Source organism: Euleptes europaea, chromosome 8 (genome assembly GCF_029931775.1).
Source record: "Euleptes europaea isolate rEulEur1 chromosome 8, rEulEur1.hap1, whole genome shotgun sequence".
Lineage (NCBI taxonomy): Eukaryota > Metazoa > Chordata > Lepidosauria > Squamata > Sphaerodactylidae > Euleptes > Euleptes europaea.
Genome location: NC_079319.1, coordinates 28,966,369 through 28,983,018, shown reverse-complemented (window position 1 = coordinate 28,983,018; position 16,650 = coordinate 28,966,369). Strand labels below are relative to the sequence as shown.

Below are 16,650 nucleotides of genomic sequence, written 5' to 3'. Positions count from 1 at the left end.
AGAATACAGAAACGATCGTCTTCCTAGCAACTTCTATATGAAGAATTCCTTGATGCTTGGTTCTTAAACTAGCATTTTGTACCTTGGACTTTGAAAGAGTTTTGTATTCTATTGTGTGTTTGTTATATGTTAATTTGTACACTTGATACACTTTGATACACTTTGTCACACTTGTGTGTTGTCCGTTTTACCCCCTGGAGGTTGGCAACCCTAGCCTGTGACCTCCCTAACCCCTCCTCTAGCTCCCTTGCTAGCAGGTCCTGCTCCCCTTCATCACACCCTGTACAACGCACACACACACATGCAACTTGATCTTACATGGGATTCCCAAAACAGCTGTTCTTCTACTTATTTTCAGGATCAGGGACTGTAGGATCAGGTTATGGTTGCCAGGTCCCTTTTTGTCACCAGTGGGAGATTTTTTGGGGCGGAGCCTTAGGAGAGCAGGATTTGGGGAAGGGAGGGACTTCAATGCCATCGAGTCCAATGGCCAAAGCGGCCATTTTCTCTAGGTGAACTAATCTCTATCGGCTGGAAATCAGTTGTAATAGCGGGAGATCTCCAGCTAGTAAAGGTAAAGGTAAAGGTCCCCTGTGCAAGCACCAGGTCATTACTGACCCATGGGGTGACGTTACATCTCGACTTTTACTAGGCAGACTTTGTTTACAGGTTGGTTTGCCAGTGCCTTCCCCAGTCATCTTCCCTTTATGCCCAGCAAGCTGGGTACTCATTTTACCGACCTCGGAAGGATGGAAGGCTGAGTCAACCTTGAGCCGGCTACCTGAAACCAACTTCCGTCAGGATTGAACAGGTCATGAGCAGAGCTTGGACTGCAGTACTGCACCTTACCACTCTGTGCCACGGGGCTCCAGCTAGTACCTGGAGGTTAAAGTACACCTCGTGCTGAACCAAATTGTTAGTACTGCAAAACAACAGTATTGATGGCTAAAATTGTATTAATGCAAATTATATTTCTTCCATATAGTTTGTAAAGTGTACAGTCATTAGTATAATGAACATTTACAACAAGTATAGGCGTCTCACTTCATTTCCAAACAGTGCACAATTTGTTTGTTCCATATATTATCAGAACAATGCCCACAAATTTATGCACAGAAGATGCCGTCCACTTGAAGAGGAGATACATCCTCCAGCTATTGGATAGGCGTCTTGCCTAATAGCCACCCAAGGATTTCTTCCTGATTAATGAAACCTGCGTAGGTGAAATGGGTGTGATACCGGAAGCCCATCTCATGGAATTCAGTGGCATCTTCTGTGCATGAATTTGTGGACATTATTCTGATAATATATGGATATATGGACAATTGATACTCATCTGAGAATATTTAACTGTCATCATTAATATTTTTGTCTCCATTATACAAACCAATTGTGCACTGTTTGGAAATGAAGTGAGACACCCGTACTTGTTGTAAAAGATCATTATATTAATGACTGTACACTTTACAAACTACATGGAGGAAATATAATTTGCATTCATACAATTTTGGCCATCAGTGCTGTTGTTTTGCAGTACCTGGAGGTTGCCAACCCTAGATCAGGTGCACCCAGACCACTCACTGGGTCACTGTTCTTCCAAAACTTACCTTCAAGCAGCAGCGATGTGGGGAGGGTCATGAAGGGAATGGCTTCTCCTTGGACCTCTGTTAGGCCTTGAAGATTTACCAATAGAAGTTTCCACTGCAAAGAATTCACAAGGCTTGCAACTCCCCATGGCTTCCAGGTCCTTGCTAAGTGTGCTGAGGTCATTCCAAAACTAGGGATGCTTCCAAAGGTCACACAGCAAGCTTTCAGGACACAATAAGGATTCAAACCTAAGGGTCCCCGATGTACTCTGCTACTCTTACCGCGGCGCTACACCACATTTCCATTTTGGGATTCTGAACACTCAACAATCTCCTGCAGCAACATGTTGCAAGGGAAAGTCAGTAGTTAGGTTTGCCAGGTCCCTCTTTGGCACCAGTGGGAGGTTTTTGGGGTGGAGTCTGAGGAGGGTGGGGTTTTGGGGAGGGGAGGGACTTCAATGCCATAGAGTCCAATGGCCAAAGCGGCCATTTCCTCCAGGCGAACTGATCTCTATCGGCTGGAGATCAGTTGTAATAGCAGATCTTCTGCTATTACCTGGAGGTTGGCAACCCTATCAGTAGTGCTAGGGAAAGCTTTCTTTCAGGGGTGTTTAGAGGAAAGCCACCATTATTGACCTTCTCATGGAGGAATTCCTGATAAGCTTTGGAGGATTTCCAGACACTCTCCACCCCTGAATACAGCCTGCAAACTGCTGTGTTAGTCAATTGCATTCTAGATTTTTTTAAAGTATGGTTGCAAAAAAAGATGCAGAAACAAAGCCTGTTTTTTTTTTTAAAAAAAAAAATCTGGATTTATTATGTAGGATTACAGTTGACATTTTTGTTTAATGTGGTAATTTTATTTTTATTAAAAGAGACAGCTCCCTCTTAAAGGGGCTGGTAAAAATTAGACAAAATCACATGTGCATGTCAGCACATATGGACTCCTTTGGAGGGGGGAGCAGCATCACTATCCTGAGTACTGTGGAATAAATTTGGTAATTTGAGTTGCCATGGTTTTAGCTTTTATATGAAAAAATGGAGTTAAGTAATTATGTGCAGCTCAGCAGGCAGAACTGCATAGCAAAAAGCAAATTTGGAAACAGTTTCATTGATTGGTTTTCTTTCTTTCTTTCTTTCTTTCTTTCTTTCTTTCTTTCTTTCTTTCTTTCTTTCTTTCTTTCTTTCTTTCTTTCTTTCTTTCTTTCTTTCTTTCTTTCTTTCTTTCTTTTTAAATTCTTCCTTGGGCAACCCATTCCTGGGGTGGTGCTGGTGGTAGATCTGTGGAAGCTGGGAGTGGGGAATGTTAAAAAAAGGGGAAATACCCCCATAGCAAACTGCGGGGCTATGCCATCAAGAAAGGTGGCATGGCAATACTGTAGCTCGAGGGGGCATTCCTGGGTCCAAAGGGAAGCTCTGCCCCCAGGAACACCCCCCCACCCCGCTGGAGCAGGTTCCCGTTTCCAGGATTTTGCTGCCGGCATAGCTGCGCCAGCGGCGTAGCCCCATGCAGCGGCATGGCTTCCTGACGCCAGTGTGTTTGCCCCCATGCCGGCGTATGTGCCACTTGATTCCATGATAAGGTGGCACCTATGCCAGGGCGGGGTCACACCAGCTCCTAAAGAGCTTCAACCCTCCCCTTCAGGATTGCAGCCTAATCTAATCTTAGCATATTGCTTAATTCTTCCTTTTGTGTGTTCCTTTTCACTGCTGCAACTTATTTAAGCCCCTCTTTCTTTTTTGGCACAAAAAGGACTGCTTAGTGGGGACCAAGATGGTTAATAGAGAGAATGGGAAAGTGATAAGGAAAACAAGCCAATAAAATTTTTGTAATTGAATGAGATCATATTTCACTATGAACAAATACGATGTATATTACAAAAACAAATCTACTTTGAAGATGCAGATCCCATAAGATACAGATGTTTCAAAGGAACTTGGTTTTAAACCACAGTTTACACCAAACTATAATTTGGTTCAACCACACATGTTGTTGTATTTAAGACTCTCCTTACATCTGATGTGGCTGCCATGTCTTCTGTGGTTAGTCTCACAGACGTTAGGGTTGTGCAAAAGCTTCCATCCATATGGTTCCTCTAATAGTGTATGCATCACATCACGCTAGGGTTGCCAACCTCCAGGTACTATCTGGAGATCTCCTGCTGTTGCAACTGATCTCCAGCCGATAGAGATCAGTTCACCTGGCGAAAATGGCCACTTTGGCAATTGGACTCTATGGCATTGAAGTCCCTCCCCTCCCCAAACCCCACCCTCCTCAGGCTCTGCTCCAAAAACCTCCCATTGGCAGGGGATGGGGGGGGGGTAGGGTTGCGACATCCAGGCTGGGAAACTCCTGGAGATTTGGGGATGGAGCCTGGGGAGGACAGGGGACTTGGTGGGTTACAATGCCTCAGAGTCCACCCTCCAAAGCATCCATTTTCTTCAGGGGAACTGATCTCTGTAGTCTGGAGATGAGCTGGAGATGAGCTGTAATTCCAGAGGATCCTCAAGTTTCGCCTGGAGGCTGGCATCTGTATGGCACACCCATTGTAAGCAGTTCTGTTTTAGTTATTATATTATTGAAGATGCATAAATTAACACTGCAGCACCAAGAGAGAATGGTGACTCCTCCTCAAAGGGGTAGCACCTATGCATGGAGCAATGTATGGAGAAATCTTCCTATGGCTGTTTTCTGAGAACATATAGATGCTCTGCACTGTGTTGTTACAGGGAAAGGGAGACCCACACACCCCTCTCTTCCCCTTGTCCAGAACTCTGTGGAATATACATTCCTTGACTGAGCAAAGAAGGGAGTGAGACCAGATGGGAACCTGGGAAGCTTTCTCACTTCTCCCATCACCTGGAGACCCTGCTGTGTGGAGTGCCCAAGTGCATGTGCCAAGTGTGGGCAGGCAGCAAACAGGGCTCTATTATTTCCCCATGGAGATTCCTCCCATATGCCCACACGTTAAAGGATCGTGCCATATGTAGTGTTCAAATTGGCTAGCTCTAGCTGTACTTGGCTCCCTGCGCACACTTGAAAAATGCAGCAAGTGAAGTATTAAAAATAAATCATACAACTCCCAATCCTGGTTTTCAGGACAAGGGGTGGCAGGGTGCCACCTGAGAGCTGGAATGCTGTGTTGCAAGTTTTCTGAAAATAAGGAGAAGAAAGTCAGAAAAAGTCAGTGTCCTCATTTGGACACAGGACTCTGAATTTTTATGAACAAGTCCCTTAACTAAAATGTTCAGATCTTAGATTTAAATGGTTTTTGTAAAGCAACTCTATCCCCAAACTGTGTTGAATTTGGCGACCAAATATTGGAGAAAAGCCCTTTTAAAAGTGTCAATAGGGACCCCTTTGCCTGTAAAATGGGATTGATGTTAGAGACAGCTCCAGTTTTGTGTCTAATTTGTTTGCTTAAACAGCTGCACCCGTTTGGGGAGCTAACCTTAATGGTCTGCCTATATGCTTGCATTTGCAAGTTATGCGTTGACTTGCTAATGCATCAACAAGTCTGTTCTTTGATCAGTATACTACACTGTATGTATATACAGCTGCAACACTGATAGTCATGGGATTCAAATGTGCTTCCAGACCCTCAGTACAAGTACTTGGTATGAATACCATTCCCCCGATGTTAGAGAACATTCCATCTGAGCAATCCTATTTTGTCCTGGGCCATAATTACAAGAATGTAAGAAGAGCACTGCTATATTGGACTAATAATTCATCTAGCCCAACATCGTTTTTCACACAGTGGCCAACCAGTTGCCCTGGATTGCCAAATTAAGGCCTGCCCCTGATGTTACCTCCTACCACTAGTATTCAGAGCTTTACTGCCTTTGGATGTACAGGTTCTTTTAGGTACCATGGCTGGTATCCACGGGTAACCTCCATGAATCTCTCACATCTCTCTTTATTCAAAAGTTCCAGATGTTATTCAAAATATCTTCTGTAGCACAGGGTTCCTTGAATGCAAGTTTTGTCTCAGAAATGCACCAACCTGTGGGCAGCCGGTTTGCATGATTCTCCAGTGTTTTCCTTATCTTGCACATGGAAATTTGCTTAGAGTATCAGCAGAACCCATGATAATGACCATGGCTACTGTGATAATATCTTGGTAACCTTGAAATCAGTGTATTGTCACACATTATATGAGATCCATAGCTAGACATTTTATGGTGAGGGAACATAAAGGTACATTGGGGGAAGGAACTGTGAGTCAACTCAAAACAGTAGAACCCTGGATAGAAGTCCCGTTTTCATGCATTTACTAATTTCAATTCACATCTGCTTTGCATGCATAAGGTCCCAGACTCAATCTCCTAGCATGTCCAGTTAAAAAGAAAGATCAGGTGGTGGGTGACGTGAAAGACCTCAGCCTGAAGAAGAAGAAGCGTTTAACTATGTGTTGTGTGAAGAAATACTTCCTTTTATCTGAATTGAATCTCTCATTCCAATTAGTGCTTTAAAATCCCAGCAATCTGTGGCGACTGCCTAGAATAAAACATCCATCTATTCTTTTTGATTTCCCACTCATCCACATTAGCAGCAGACTCTGGTTTCCCCACTCCTACACATGAAGCCAGCTGGGTGACCTTGGGCTAGTCACGGTTCTCTCTGAACTCTCTCAGCCCCACCTGCCTCACAAGGTGCCTGTTGTGGGGAGAGGAAGGGAAAAAGATGGTAAGCAGGTTTGATTCTCCTTAAAAAGGTAGAGAAAGTTGGCATATAAAAACCAACTCTTTTTGTTCTTCTTTTATGGAAAATTTCTCAAACTGTGGCCACGTGGCTCCTACATACGCGCACACATATACACACACAGCATGGCAGGTGACAGTAGCATTACCCAGGAAGTGAGGAAAAAGTATTTCACAGGAATGATACTAGTTAGCACAAGTGCTGCTAGCCAGTGTGGTATAAGCAGTTAGAGTTTCAGACAGGATCTGGGAGACCCAGGTTTTAATCCCCATTGTGCCATGGAAGCGTGGTAGGTGACCTTGGGACAGTCACACGCTCTCAGACTAACACATCTCATAGTGTTGATAAAATGGGGGAGAAGAGCCCAACTTAAGCCACTTTGCGTTCCCATCGGGGAAAAAGGAGGGGTATAAAATGAAGTCGATAAATAAATTCCATCTGTATTGCTATGTGAAAAATGCTAGCAAACAGCAACAAAACGGGTGATGATAACTCATAAAAATTATTGTCTGTAAGTGCCCTAATTACGCTCCATTACTCAATTACTCTTAGTAAAGCCTAAAAACCCAGTTGCTCCAGATGGACTGGCAAATGTGGTCTATCCTCAACAGAAGCCAGATGTTTGGAATAAACTTGCAATTCGTTGAGTATGTCATCTTTAAATATTTGATGGTGGGATTTTCTCCAGCTTTTCCTTTTTTGCTTACTAGTCGCTCTTTGGATCTCCCTTTTGGTAGCTTCTGAGCCATGGATGACTTTGCTGACATTCTGGCAAGGTGGTCCAAGTTCCTGTCTTTTCTCCTAGTCAATCACAGCTCCTGGCGGGGCTCTGAGCCAAAGCCACATGCTCTCTTCAACACACAGTTCTGGGCAGCCATGATGTTCTCGCTGCCAAATCCCAAACCATCTAGTATAACATCTTCATTGTTTGATTATATAAGGGCAGCGTGTGGGTAGAGGTTGTGGTTTCGTTGCCCACCCTTCCAAAAGTATGAGTCATCTACCATTTTTTTTCAAACCAAGCATGAACGAGATAACTTAAAACCGTGAGCTGTATCCCTGTTCTTTTGACAGATGTGTGCAATAACTTCGTCTGTCACCCAAATCCAGAATTCTCTCAATTCCTGAGTCTTGCCCACCCCACCACACATATGGACTTTTCCTGCATGGACACGTTCAGGGAATGTTCTCCAGGCTCTGGAAGAAATACATAAGGGTCTGGAAAGTTCCCCTCAGCGCTGGTTCCAGGTTTTGGGAGGCCCTGGGCAGGCAGTCCCCAGAGCTCCCCTTATGCACCCCACCAAGCCTCTCTCATGCCTCTCTTGCCATTCATCCACCTGTGTGCGTTCCTACCTAAGAAAAGATTGCTAGAGAAGGGAATGGTGGGAATATTGATATGGACTGACATGGGGAGCGAAGTTGGGTGAGGGAAGATAGATAAGATAGATAGACAGACAGACAGGCAGGCAGGCAGGCAGACAGACAGATAGATAGATAAGGAGTGGGGCAGAAAGAGAGAGAGAGAACTTTGACAGAGAAGGGGGGCAGAGGGAAGGAAGCAAGGATGGGGCAATGCTCCCCCGCAAGTTTCTTGTGGGTTCCCCCTTGTTCATATATAATGCCAATACGTATGTATTTTATATTCATGAATTGGTTCCCAAGTTGTAACTGTTTAGAGCACTTGGGATTAAACATTAAGCATTTCTTGTTTATGGCTGATATTCTGTCTTTTTAAAAAAATAATCATTATAGATTTATGCCTACATCTTTGAAAACATCAAATCCATTCAGCTGGAAGCTTTGCTGCTGTCTGTGCTGAGCATTGTGCTACTTGTTCTTGTTAAAGAGCTGAATGAAAAATTTAAAGGAAAAATCAAAGTGGTTCTTCCCATTGATTTCGTATTGGTAAGTATTAAAATTAAGTGCTGTTTTACATTAGTTAATCTGCTGGAGCAGGTGATGGCTCCCACTTATTTGGTGCCAAGCTAATCTGTATAGTTGTACAGTTCAGACATTAGTTTGAACATCTTGGAGAAATGTCGGTGTCCTGCTTCTCAGAAAAAAACGATTCAAGAATTTGAGTTAGATCAATTTGACTTAGAAGAGTACTGCACGAAGCAGAAAGGCAATGGAATGTCCTTATTTCTGAGGTTTATAATACATGATTTATACCCATTAATTGTAGCTTTCCAGTATTATGATGCTTCAGCTGATTTGGTTTTAGATCCATTAATCTAATCCCTTTCTATCAAAAAATGCTCTGTATGTACACTGTAAATGCATAGTGTGTCCTCTGTGCAGAGGTCTCTTACAAGCACAAAACCTGTGGCTTCTCACGTGCAAATGTTTCTTCATTAAGTTCCATGGTTCCATGGTTGTGAGTAGAAAGACTGGGCGTCTTCGGGCAAAAACGCATGGTCGCTTTAGCCTCCTTTATTCCGTTTTAGCCAGGATTCAGCCAGGATCGAACTCACGTTTGGCAAAACGCATGCGTTCAATCCTGGCTGCAACAGGGAATAAAGGAGGCTAAAGAGACCATGCGTTTTCGCCCTTCAATGAAATAAATAAGGCACCTGTGCAGGCACATAATATTCTTGAACCCACATTAGGTACTCTGTGACCTTTTATGCAGGGATGTTTCCCCGCGGTCACCCCTGCTGACTGCTTCGGGGCTTCCTTTTGATTATGCATGCCTTTCCCGCCCATCAGCGGTCTCCTCCTCGGTTATTTTGCCCTCGTTTTCCAGATTCTGGCTAAAACAGCCCGGGGGAAAAGTGGGTGGAAAAGGCATGCATAATCCAAAGGGAGCCCTGAAGCAGTCGGCGGGAGTGACCGCAGGGAAACATCCCTGCATAAAAGGCCTATATCGGAATGTGTATGTATCAGACAAAAACTGTTTGCCATTTGTTATATATCAAGGAAGTTGTTGATGTAAATATTTGTGTACCGTCTTTCTATGCTTTTGGGTACCACGTGAATGGGCAGGAGGGGCTGTGGCTCAGTTTGCAGAGCATCTGCTTGGCATGCAGAAGGTCCCAGGTTCAATTCCCGGCACCTCCAGTTAAAAGGACTAGGCAAGTACCGTAGGTGATGTGAAAGACCTCTGCCTGAGACCCTGGAGAGCCACTGCCGGTCTGAGTAGACAATACTGACTTTGATGGACCAAGGGTCTAATTCAGTATAAGGCAGCTTCATGTATTCATGTGTTCAATTCCTCTATAGCTCCCATGGAGTCCAAATGCATACTCCACTTTTGTTCATGATCATTGACAAGCAGCCAGGATGTGCTTTTCTAATTCTTGCCTCTTCTATTTAAAAAACCCTGAGTCATGTCATTTCTAGACTGATAAAACTGCTGCACAGATGATGGTGTTGGGATTTTTTGTCTGTGCATCATACTGGAGGAAAGGTCTTGGCACGTTTTCCATTCTTCATTTTGACCACCTCACCTATCATAACTTGAGTCTTGCAGAACCCACGCATACTCTCCATCTTGAAATCCAGCTATATTTGAAGTCTGGTTTCTCTGTATCTGAGCTATTGGAAATAGTCATAAGGCCTTTTATACAGGGACGTTTCGTCTTGGTCACCCCCGCTGACTGCTTTGGGGCTGTTTTAGCCAGAATCTGGAAAATGTGGGCAAAATGCATGGGGAGAGCGAAGCAGCCTCTGACAGGTGGATAAGACATGCATAATCAAAAGGAAACCCTGAAGCAGTCTGTGAGGGTGACTGCGGGGAAACGTTGCTGCATAAAAGGCCATAATGTAGGGAGACTACTGAAGTCTATCATGGAATGAATCAAATGCTACCCAATCACAGTTGAATATGTGTACATGATTAAATGGAGGGAGGAATGGGGGAAGTTAAAATACTCAAATGGCTTGAACACATGAAGCTGCTTTCTACTGAATCAGTAGAAATTAGTAGAAATCTTTGGTCCATCAAAGTCAACATTGTCTACTCAGACCGGCAGCAGCTCTCCAGGGTCTCAGGCAGGGTTCCCATCACCTACCTGTCTAGTCCCTTTAACTGGAGATGCCGGGGATTGAACCTGGGACCTCCTGCATGCCAAGCAGATGCTCTACCACTGAGCCCCAGCCCCAGTTCTTGCAAAGTGACCCTTTTCAAAAGCATACCTATAATGGTTGCACATATTTCCTTTGCCATTTTTTCGTCTGTATATTTGGGTTTAGGGAACCCCTAACCTCAGGGCAGAACTACATGTTATACTATTTATGAGTCTAGGAAGAGGGGCTCAAGCCTTTCCACCCCAAAGATCACCAGATATTTCCCAACACATAGTTGCCAACCCTAGCCATGGTCCTGATTTGAATCGGCCCCACAGGGACCTGGAAATTTAAGTTTCAACAGGTAACTACTCCCAGCATCTGTCTACTTGACAGGACCTGGGGTGGATTCATAAACCATACAATATATAGTTAGGCCTTCGGAAGCAGCCCCCTGAGTGCTAAATAGGATTGCTAACTCTGGGTTGGCAAATAACTGGTGATTTGGGGGTGGAGCCTATTAAAGGTAGAGCTTGGGGAGGGGAGGGACCTCTGTGGGATATGATGCCACAGAGTCCACCCTCCAAACCTTTCCGTTCCTTTTATCCCTTAGAAGCTCCTTGATCCATTGATCTTGAGCAGCATATACCTAATGTTTGAGGGATATAAAGACTGAGACAAATCTTGTCTCTGACAATGTAGCCTTGGGATCCCTGTCACTTAGTAAAAAAGGCATTATGTCAGACACAGAGACATTAGATTTATATATTAAAAGGGGAGAGATATAATGTGATCGAAGTTCCTTGTAAAAGCGGCATTCCAAGAGGGCATGAGCTAATGAATGGATAGAGCCAGAAGAGCAAGGACAGGTCCTGTCTGGATATGGTATATTCAAAATTCTGCCCTGCATAACCATAGAGGGGTTAGCATTCAGTCTAGCTCAGGGGTCTGCAAACTGCGGCTCCCGAGCCACATGCAGCTCTTTGGCCCGTTGAGTGCCACTCTCCGAACTTGGTTCGGAGCTCCTGCTCTCGTGCCTGCTCGCGCCGGCAGCCGGGCTGTGGAGCCGGCGTGCCTGAGAGAGAGAGAGAGAGCGAGTGCGAAAGAGCAGGCGAGCAGGCGCGCTGTCTCTCCCCCCCCCCTTCGTGGAGAATGGCCAGGTCCCCCTTTCCCTTACCCTCAATGGTTGGGAGGCTAAAGGCTCCCCTCCCCTCTAGCCGCGCGATTGCTGGGTGGGCGGCTCGGCGGGTCCTGCCCCCCCGCCCACCTATCAGCTGTTGGGCGGGGTGGGCTTCCTTTGGTAGACCTGGCCTCCGGCTGAGTCCTATTGGGAGGCCATGTCTACCCACTGGCTTTCTTGGCGGTAGACTTGGACTCCGAGGAGGGGGAAAAGTCCCCCTTCAGAGGCCAGGTCTACCAATTGGCTTCTATGGGCCTCCGGAGGCCAGGTCTACTGCCAAGAAAGCCAATGGCCTCCCAGTGGGACTCAGCCGGAGGCCAGGTCTACCAATAGGCTTTTATGGCGGTAGACCAGGCCTCCAAACGAGGACTCCAGGCAGGGAGGGGGAAATGGCAGGGACTTACAATTTAATTTTTATCAATAAATAAGATCACTATTAAGTATGATATCAAGTTTTATTCGGTGTACCTATATTTTAATTAAGACTTAAAACTTTAATGAAAGTTTATTAAGTTAATAAACAGTGTACCTACCTATATAGTTTAAGTTTAAGAAATTTGGCTCTCAAAAGAAATCTCAATCATTGTACTGTTGCTATTTGGCTCTTTTGACTAATGAGTTTGCCGACCCCTGGTCTAGCTAAACAGAAGGCTCTAGAAAGATGAGGAGTTGTCAAATAATAAGTATAAGCAGGCAAACCGCATGGTGGCACCCTCCAAACCAGCCATCTTCTCCTGAGGAACTAATCTCAGTAATCTGAAGATCAATTCTGATTCTGGGAGATCTCCAGGCCCCACCTGGAGATTGGCTAAAAAAAATTTCACTTCTGTAACACACGTCATGACTGATTCTATTACATGTGTACGTTTCTCCCCCACAGTGAAAGTAGGAGAGTTAGTGCCAAAGCAAGAATACTCTTGGTATTATTACATATGATCCCCCCTCCAGGATGTTAACTTTTTGTTGTTACTTGACTCACAGATAATAGCAACCTCTGTTGCTTGCTACTATGGTGATATGGAGTTGAACTATGGCCTGGAAGTTGTGGGACATATTCCAAAAGGGTAATGTGTTCTTTATATGCTTATGTGTATATTAATTTTTAAATTTACATTATTTATAGTCCACCTTTCTTACTCTCAAGGCAGATTACATAGTGTATGCCAAATACAATCAACAGGATGTGTCATCTGATAAACAGTGCAATGGGGCTTGGGCTGCAGAAATATGAAAACAAGTAAAAATTTCAAACAGAGCTGAAATAAACCTGATACAAAGCATAAGCATTTAAACATGACATGTCAAACCATGCAGAAATTCTATTGTATGAGCATACTTACGGCAAGAGACGGGACACAATAGTAACATTTGCAGTTTGTACCCCTTTACCAAAACAACTTTCTGAACCATTTCAGAAAGAGCCAGTGTGGAGAGCCAGTGTGGTATAGTGGTTAAGAGCGGTGGTTTGGAGCACTGGACTTTAATCTGGAGAACTGGGTTTGATTCTTCACTCCTCCACACAAAGTCAGCTGGGTGACCTTGGGCTAGTCACAGCTCTGTTAGAGCTCTCTCAGCCCCACCTACCTCATAGGGTGTCTGTTTTGGGGAAGGAAAGGTGATTGTAAGCCTATTTGATTCTTCCTTAAGTGGGAGAGAAAGTTGGCATATAAAAACCAACTCTTCTTCTTCTTCTTCTTCTTCTTCTTCTTCTTCTTCTTCTTCTTCTTCTTCTTCTTCTTCTTCTTCTTCAATGAAATAGAATGATTCACAGTGAATTGATACAGGTGATGAAAACCACACTGGAGAGGGAAAATAACAATGTTTGGGCTGACTGAAAAAGGCATTTCCTTGACCTCTGCTTTTAAATATTATTTTGTAGAATAAGAATCAAGAGTCACACAGCGTCTAAAATTATGCACTTTGCTGTACTAGCAAAAGGCCAGAGCTAGTATCTTTCGAAATAGCTGTAGGTAGGTCCATTTTTTCTACACTTTTTCAAGGTTATCCTTAAAAGGCCTTTTATGCTGCTGTTGTACAGTGGTTAAATGCATACCCTTAATTGATAAAAGGCCAAGGGATCAGTGCACTGTTCTAAAATTATATAATCCCATTAGAAATGGGAGTCTCTTTTTTCCTTTGCTTTGGTTTCAAACTGTGACTCAGTTGATAAGGTGAAGTTGCTTTAATCGACACATTTATTTTTATTTTTAATTTGATGTACAAGTACACTAGATGATGGTGAAACACATTCCCCTTTATTATTTTTCCCGAGTGTAGGGTGTCTGTGACACTGAATGTGATATTACTGTTACTACTACAAATAGGTAGTTTATTTATTATATTTTTATCCCATTTTTCCTCCAAAGAGCTAAGGGTGGTATACGTGATTCTCCCCTCCCCTTAACCTGTGAGGCAGGTTAAGCTGAGAGAGGATGACTGATCAGAGGTCACCCAGTGAGTTTCACAGCAAGGGGGATTTGAAAGTGGACCAGCACTCTAAGTACTATACTACGCTGGCTTTATTTATTTGTTAGTTGTACTTTCCTTATATTTTGGCTATAAACCCTTGAGGGAGGGAAGGCAGGATGGTATAACCTTGTCAGATCTCAGAAGATAAGAAGAGTTAGTACTTGGATAGGAGACCACCAAAGAAGGTTCTACAGTGGATGGTAATGACAAAACACCTCTGCTCCTCACTTGCCATTAAATCCCCTTGCTGGGATCACTATAAGTCAGTTGCTACTTGACAGCACTTGTGTATATAACAGCCTTTAAATGCCAGTTACAAAATACAGATGAGAAGGGAGGATCTGGCTGGCTCGCTTCCCTCTAAAAGTTTCAGAGACGACAATTGTAAGATGTCAACTAGAACTGGTTCCTGGCACAATAGAGGGGTGCCTTGCTGTTGCTTCCCTACCTAACAACAACAACAACAACAGTACTGAGAATCAAAGTCTAGCTTTGGCTAATGAAGAAAGTATGGAGAATCAAGACAATGCACATTGTCTTTCTATAAGTACACAAGATGGATAACTATTTTAAACAGAGTTGGAGATGCTGTGGCTGAGGATATATTTCCCATGACGTTCACACTCATTCCTTTTGTATCACATTTTTTGAAAGGTCTTGTGCATTTATGTAGGGCTACAGAAACCTGAAAAACCCGTGAAGAGATGCAAGGATGGAATAAGTGCCATTGCAGACCAAGGATAAAAATGCTTTCCTTATACTACCTCTGTCAAAAACAACTGCCTTTCTTCAGCCTAGGATACATATGCCATAATTTCTGTCAATGGTCAGAATCCAAAAAACGTTGAGTGTGGATCCGGCTTGTATTCTCTAGACTTGTCATAGAACCAAGAAGTTTCTGAGCAGTAACTGGTTGTGTAGGGCTGTCATTTTCCCACTGTTGCTGTTGTGGCCTGAGGGAGCAAAATAATCTTTAAAAAATAATCTTTAAAAAAAGGGCAACAGAGTTATGTCATTGGTTCTTGTAGGTTATCCGGGCTGTGTAACCGTGGTCTTGGAATTTTCTTTCCTGACGTTTCGCCAGCAACTGTGGCAGGCATCTTCAGAGGATTAACACTGAAGGACAGTGTCTCTCAGTGTCAAGTGTGTAGGAAGAGTAATATATAGTTAGGTCACAAGGTCTACCGGAAACCAACTCACACAGATCGCTACTTACACAAAAACTCCAACCACCACCCCCGACAGAAAAGAGGAATAATCAAAACATTAATGGACCGTGCAAGACGGATCTGTGAACCACAGTTTCTCAAGGAAGAAACTAATCATCTAAATCACGCACTGCTAAGCAAACGGCTACTCCAAGAATGAAATCAGAAGGGCCATTAAACCAAACAAAAATCAGAAAACTCAGGAAAAACAGTCTCCCATAGGAAAGGTATTCCTGCCATTTATTAAAGGAGTCACTGATAGGATGGAGAAACTTTTGAAAAAACATAACCTACAAACAGTGTTTAAACCCACCAAGAAAATACAACAAATGCTACGATCAGCAAAAGACAAAAGAGACCCCCTCACCTCTGCAGGAGTATATCGTATACCTTGCAGCTGTGGAGAAGTTTACATCGGGACCACAAAACGCAGCATACAAACAAGGATAAAAGAACATAAAAGATACTGCAGACTTGGCCAACCTGAGAAATCAGCAGTGGCTGAACATGGACTGACACAAACAGGACACAGGGTCTTATTCCAAGACACTGAAAGACTGGACAATTCTACCAACTTTTGTCAGATTGCACAGAGAAGCCATTGAAATTCATAAACATCAGCACAACTTTAACAGAAAAGAGGAGAGTTTAAGAATGAATAAGGCTTGGCTTCCTGTTCTGAAAACCTCCAGACTAACAAAGGCAACAGTCAACAATAGCCATGCAGATTAGCCTTGGATTACACACATTAACAGATCAATTCAGGATACAATGGTTCCATATTAACATACCATACCCTCATTAGCACATTATCTTGATACTTACAGGACAATGATTAGCGCATTACTTTTGCAGGACAGTACTCAGCTCAAACCCAACCCCTTTCTGACTATATATTACTCTTCCTACACACTTGACACTGAGAGACACTGTCCTTCAGTGTTAATCCTCTGAAGATGCCTGCCACAGTTGCTGGCGAAACGTCAGGAAAGAAAATTCCAAGACCACGGTTACACAGCCCGGATAACCTACAAGAACCAATGAACTCTGACCGTGAAAGCCTTCGACAAGAGTTATGTCACTTTCGGGGGAAACCTGGAAGTAATGTCAGTCCACTCTAGGCATCATCAGAATTTGTTTGGTTTTGCCATAGAGTTTCTGGAGATTCGTAGAGAGGTGTGATAATCACTTTTGGGTTTCCCCTGGAAGTAAAATTATGCTATTACCCAATGGTACTCTCCATATTCCTGCCCCCCTCCAGGACTCCCACTGGTTGTCACGTCATGACTGGCAATCCAACTGGTATGTCCAACAAAAATGCTCTAGGATATCAGGCCACAACTTGACTGAGCTCTTGAATCATCATGAAGGGGAGGATAAATAACAATGCTATTTATATAACACTATCTAAAAAGTTCCCTGTGCACTGATCATGTATTGGCTCAGTATTCCTCACAAAATCCTGTAGAGGAAGGTAGGCCAACAGGCCCTCAT

General features: G+C 43.6%; 1 protein-coding gene across 1 annotated transcript in view; it reads left to right on the top strand.

Annotated features, from left to right (window-relative positions):
- Positions 1–16,650, top strand: part of SLC26A7 (solute carrier family 26 member 7) — an 85,914-nt gene that overhangs the window by 40,229 nt on the left and 29,035 nt on the right. The window contains exons 5-6 of the mRNA XM_056854552.1: positions 8,044–8,196; positions 12,461–12,543. Coding sequence (XP_056710530.1) covers positions 8,044–8,196; positions 12,461–12,543 — 236 coding nt within the window. The remainder of the gene's footprint in view (positions 1–8,043; positions 8,197–12,460; positions 12,544–16,650) is intronic.